Source organism: Petaurus breviceps, unplaced genomic scaffold (genome assembly GCF_028583685.1).
Source record: "Petaurus breviceps papuanus isolate PSGF00001 unplaced genomic scaffold, PetGlider_PUasm1.0 90977, whole genome shotgun sequence".
NCBI lineage: Eukaryota > Metazoa > Chordata > Mammalia > Diprotodontia > Petauridae > Petaurus > Petaurus breviceps.
This window is the reverse complement of record NW_027187391.1, coordinates 46836580-46842579: the sequence shown is the minus strand read 5'-3', so window position 1 is coordinate 46842579 and position 6000 is coordinate 46836580. Positions and strand designations below refer to the sequence as shown.

The following is a 6000-nucleotide window of genomic DNA, read 5'->3' as shown; positions in this document are numbered from 1 at the left end:
ATATATACTATTATTAATACTATTTTACATGTAATTGGGAAATAAGATATACAGGTACTGGGGCATAGAGATCCACCATGCCCTCCTGGAAAAGTTGAAGGGGGTATGGGAGAAGATATGTGAGAGAGCAGATTGGAGGAGGGGATATCCTGTGGGACTGCTATTTTGGGGCGGTGGGTAGGGGGAAAATGGGGAAAAAATTTGTAACTCAAAATCTGGCAGAAATGATTGATGTAAATCAGAAGTTAATAAAGCATTTGAAAAATGAAAAAAAAAGAACTTAGAGTCAGGAAGATCTGAGTTTGTACCTTCCTCAGAGACTTACTTGTTTGCTATTTGACCTTGGGCAAGTCATTTAAGCTATTTGTGCCTCACTTTCCTCATCTGTAAAATGGAAATAACACCTATTTCATTTTTATGAGAATCAAGTAAGTTAATATCTATAAAATACTTTGTAAACCTTAAAGTGCTATGTAAATGCTAGATATTATTGTTAATATATTATCTGTAAAAATGAAAACTTTATTTCCTCTTTGCCTATGCTTATTCCTTCAATTTATTTTTCTTATCTTATCATTGTAGTTAGTATCAACTAGAAATGGTGTTAATGAATGTCCTTGCTTTCCCCCTAATGTAATTAGAAATGTCTCTGGTTTTTCTTCTTGGTTTTAGTTAGAGGCTTTTTGTTGTTCAGTCATTTCAGTTGTGTCCAACCCTTCCTGACCCCATTTGGGATTTTTTTGTAAGATACTAGAGTTTCCTTCTCCAGCTCATTTTACAGAAGAAGAAATTGAGGCAAACAGAGGTTAAAATGACTTGCTCAGGGTCACATATCTAGTAAGGATTTGAGACTGAATTTAAACTCAGGCTCTCCTCACTCCATGCCTGGCACTCTGTATACAGTGCCACCTAGATGCCCATTAGATAGATACTACTTATCATATTAAGGAAAGATTCATTTTTCCAAAACTGTCTAGTATTTTTAACCCAACAAGATTGGGTGTTATGTCTTGTCAAAAGCTTTTTCTGCGTCTATTGATAAAATGATATAATTTTTGTTATTCTTATTAATATGGTAGATTATTATTTTTTGATTTTTGAACCTGTCTTGCTTTCCTGATCATAGCATTTAATCTTCGTTATGGTAGTCTTCTTGCTAAAATTTTATTTACAATTTTTTGTCAATATCCTTCAGAGATATTGGTCTATAATTTTCCTTTTCTGTTTTGACTTCCTTAATGTAGGCTTCAAGACCATAGTTGACTCATAGAAGAATTCACATCTTATTCATGACTCTATTTTTAATCCCTGTAGCATTTTGGAGCCACCTGTTGGAAACCATGATGCTTCTCAAGAAACCCCAGAATATACAAGACATTGCAGGGAACTCCAGCCCAATGAGATCTCCCCTGAAGTACAGGCCCCTTTGCCCACAGAGACTGGAATCCTCAAAAAGGTAATGTAGCTTTTGGGCTGAGGCACTGAACATTTTGTTTGGTCTTTTTTTATTAGGAGCTTAATTTTATAGAAAATTTAAGAACCATGTAAACTTTAGACTGTGTAGCTCAATCCAGATGCTCTTCTGATATTTCTCATGACAATATGCATTTTGATATTCCTGTAATCCATTAGTACATACTTTCTTATGTTCTCTTTAGATGTTTACTTAATAATGTTATTTTATGAAAAACATATCTGTATTTTAATATTCCAATATATCTGCCACTTTAATAACTACATAATATTACTTCTAAAAAATATACCAAATTTGCTTAGTTCTTCTCCTGTTATGTGGGCAGCTAGATGGTGAAATGGAAAGAGCACTGACTGGCCTTAGAACCAGAGAGACTCATCTTTATGAGTTCAGATTTGGCCTTAGACACTTACTAACTGTGTGATTGTGGGCAAGTCACTTAGTCCTATTTATCTCAGTTCTTTATTTGTAAAATGAGCTGGAGAAGGAAATGGCAAACTGCTTCAGTATTCTTGCCAAGAAAACCCTAAATGGGGTAAAGAAGTGTCGGAAATGACTGAAAAGAGACTTAAACAAATCTCCTATTGTAGGGTATTTGCATCATTATCAATCTTAGCCTATTAGTGCGGCAATACTCATCTTTGTACAAATACCCCTTCTCCCCACTCATAACCAATTTCCACACGGTATGTTCCCTAGAGTGTTGTTACTAGGTCAAAATGTATATTAAGATTTATAATTCTTGTTTACATATGGTATTGGATTACTCTTCAGAAAGAGTAAACCAGATGACTATGCTATGAGCAGTGTCCGAACAAAAATGTTGCCTCACAGACCCATAACCACAACTTGGTTTTAATTTGCCTTTTTTGGATTTTCTTTTTATTTTGTTACGAATGTAATTATCAACAAGCATAAACATTTCAGTATACAAAGAAAAAAAAGAGGATTTATGTGGAATTGTAAATAACTGCTACATATATTTTTAAAAAGAAAATTAATAAATAACTAAAAAGTGCTATCCCTCTATAGAAACCCTTGCCTTCTAACAAATAAGCACAATTACATAAAACAAATCTGCCCATTGGCAGAGACTGAAAATGTATGTTTCATTCTGCACCTAGTCCATCAACTCTCTGTCAAGAGACAGGAAGTATCCATCCAGGAAGTCATCAATGGTCATATTTTAGAGTTCTTTGGAAAGTTATTTTCTCTTCAATTTTGTAGTCATTATGTATTAATTTGCCTTTTTACATTACTGGTAGAAAAAAATGTTATGTAGTCTCCACACCCCACCACCTTTACTGAAAAAACATTTTAGAATAGTACTAGGCAACAAAAGTGGCAATTTATACCAAGTGCTGCAGGGTAATAAATAATATATCTAAGTGGGTGGTTTTGTCATCTTTCTTGCCTTCAGGTACCCTTTCTCATTAAGTCACATGCACCATCTGCCTGAATTTCCTTTTACATACATATTTTCATTAAATGTGCATTAACAGGGGAAGCAATATGCAGTACTTAACATGATACTCTTAGTTGGTATTCATGTACCAATTATCTGTGAAAACATATACACTACTTCCTATTCTCCTCAATGTTGTAGTTACTATCATTTGTAATATCTCTGTGGCGTCAGAGATAACTTGCATGGAAATTATGTTCCATAAGAAAAAAAATCTCTCCCCTCAAATGGGGGATGGTATAAGAAGCAGCGACTAGTTTTAATTGCATTAATTTTTCATTATGCATAAATATCACTCTCAGCTCAGTATATGGTAATGTAGGAGAATAGAGAGGTTTACTTGTCTGCAGGCTAGAAAAGGAATATGATTCCTTTGTTTTGGGTTGGTGTGACAACTGGTTGTCACAAAATATGCCCAATGGTTGTCACAAAAAATGCCCAAATCTGAGTAGAGCTTAGAATAATTTCTGTTGCAACTTATTTATTATTTATTTTTTTGCCTTTTGGAGGTCAATTGGGGTAGGATTACACGGCTAGTTTTTTTTGTGTGGGTGTTAAGTGTCTGAGGCCAGAACTGAACTTGGGTCCTCCTGACTCCAGGGCTAGCGCTTTACTCACTGCCCCTCTAGCTGCCCTGTTACAACTTATTTTAAGATCCAGTGGTTTAGAGAAGAAACTTTGCTATAAAAATAAACGTGTTGTCCAGTCTTAGATACTTAACACAAAACTAGCTGTGTGACCTTGGGCAAGTCACTTAATGCCAATTGCCCTACCTTCCCCCCTCCAAAAAGCAAAATCTAAAAAAATAAAAAATAAAATGTTGCATTTCATTATGACTGAATTTAGCAGCATATTCAGACCTGAAATGCAATATTGGGGAGGCTGGATGGTAAATGACTTGTACTGCTTCTTCCCTTAATAGAGTACAAAGTCACCAAGAAAATTACCACAAATTCAAAAAGCTTTAGAATACTTAAAATATTGACAGTCAGGACAAAAGTAATGTTTTGGAAGATATGGACCTCAGTTTCTTCATCTGTAAAATAAATTGATTGGATTCAATGTTGAAGGTCTTTTCTAGCTTTAAACAACAGGATCCTAAAATCCTATCCAGTGAATTTTTTAAATGAGATCATCCAAATGATAGAAGTTAATCCATACCTTTAACTTTCTTGATAAAATCATTCAATTAAACCTATAAGGTATACTTAAAGGCATTTTATGTTTAACAGCTAGCTCTCCCCTCCTGAAAAAAATGTAGACACACCACACTTTTATTTATTTATTTAGTTTTATTTTTTTTTAAGCAATTGGGGTTAAGTAACTTGCTCAAGGTTACACGGCCAGTTATTTCTGTGTGTGGTGCCAAGTATTTGAGTCCGGATTCGATCCCAGGTCATCCCAACTCTGGGGCCTGTGCTCTTATTCACTGTGCTACCTGGCCACCCCTATACCACACTTTTAAAGGTGAATCTGCATCATTAACATTTTTCTGAAACGTCATTTTCTTAAATCTAGACAATGAACAAAACAATAAATCAAGGCCTGATTTGTAGCATCTGCCAGTTTCCAAAGTGTAAATGCTCGTGTTGAAAACTGAACAATTCAAAAAGTTAACTACATACAGCACACTCCCAGATATGCTGAAATCAAGTGTTAAATTTGGAATTTTCAGAATTAAGTAATTAAAATAGTTTAATCATATGCACCCTTGAATTATGATCACATTGCATTCCCCTCTGCAGCAAAAAAAAAAAAAAATTGCAGCTGGAAACAAAACCTGATAGACCAGTCAGTCATTGCTCCAGGCTGAATATCAAATTGTGGTTTTTCCTCTTTAAAAAAAAAAGTTCCTCAGCCCTCAAAAATTTTTAATCAATTTGGGGATGTAAGTGAGGTATTAAGAACAAAACTTAAAAATTCAAATGAAGGTCTCTAATGGTTATGGAAATTCAGTAAGCCTTATTCAGTCTTGGGTTTAAAATTTCAGTATATTTTGAACTAGACTATTTGATTTCTTAGTTCTCAAAACAAGAAAAATCTGGCTATATTAAGTATTTGTATTCTACTTTTTATGCCTACTTATTTATTTTCCACTCTACTTTGTACATGAAGTAGGCTGTGGGAACATTTCTTAAGCTATCAATATATATTGAACCCTTCAATTAAAGTGGGAAACATCTACTTCACCTGCCTGTATAAACTGAAGCATAGGTTTATAATTACAAGCATAATATTGACTCCCAAACAACACATATTTAAATCTACTAGGGAAAAAAAAAAGTGCCTGTAACCACAAATCACAACAGAAAATTACTAGAATATGATTCTTAAAGGAGCAAATATACCTGACCTTGCATTTCATTTAAAGTTGCATTCCTTTTTTTGAATATTTGCATTTAATTACAGCACAGCTTTAATAAGTAAAGAAGTTATCTAAAATATCTAGTATTTGGTTTATGTTATTTTTTTCTTTTCCTAGAAAGATCTGATGTATGAGAAATGCATGAAGAAGTAGAAACATGAAATGAATTATGTTCAGACTGGATGTCATACATGACAAAGAGGGTTTGGGTAAATTTCTCTTCCTTGTAGAAGAAAGGGTGGATAACAATATTGATTGTAATAGGTTTTATTATGGTCTACGCAAGAAATTGCTGTTGCCTAATCTACTTAGGGAAAGAGAATTTCTCCATGGTACTATTATGCAAATGCTATTAGCACATAAAGAAATACCTTCATTTCAAAGAAACATTTCTTTTCAGAAAATTAGAGCATAGATTCTAAACATTATATTTTAGTTAGAATTTTTTTTCCAAAGAGGGCTACTAACAGTAACTATTGCTAGTAAAAAAAAAAAATAGAAAAAAACCTTTGTTACTTTTTATATCCCTTGCTACTGTGAATCAGTTATTTTTATCAAAAGAGATCTTATGGGACTTTCTAGATCATATAAGATTTATCATATTGGGGGCGGCTAGGTGGCGCAGTGAATAAAGCACTGGCCCCAGAGTCAGGAGGACCCGAGTTCAGATGTGACCTTAGACACTTAACACCCACA

General features: G+C 34.0%; 1 protein-coding gene across 1 annotated transcript in view; it reads left to right on the top strand.

Annotated features, from left to right (window-relative positions):
* Positions 1-6000, top strand: part of CRYBG1 (crystallin beta-gamma domain containing 1) — a 273376-nt gene that overhangs the window by 113564 nt on the left and 153812 nt on the right. Inside the window, exon 2 of the mRNA XM_069077114.1 lies at positions 1315-1456. Coding sequence (XP_068933215.1) covers positions 1315-1456 — 142 coding nt within the window. The remainder of the gene's footprint in view (positions 1-1314; positions 1457-6000) is intronic.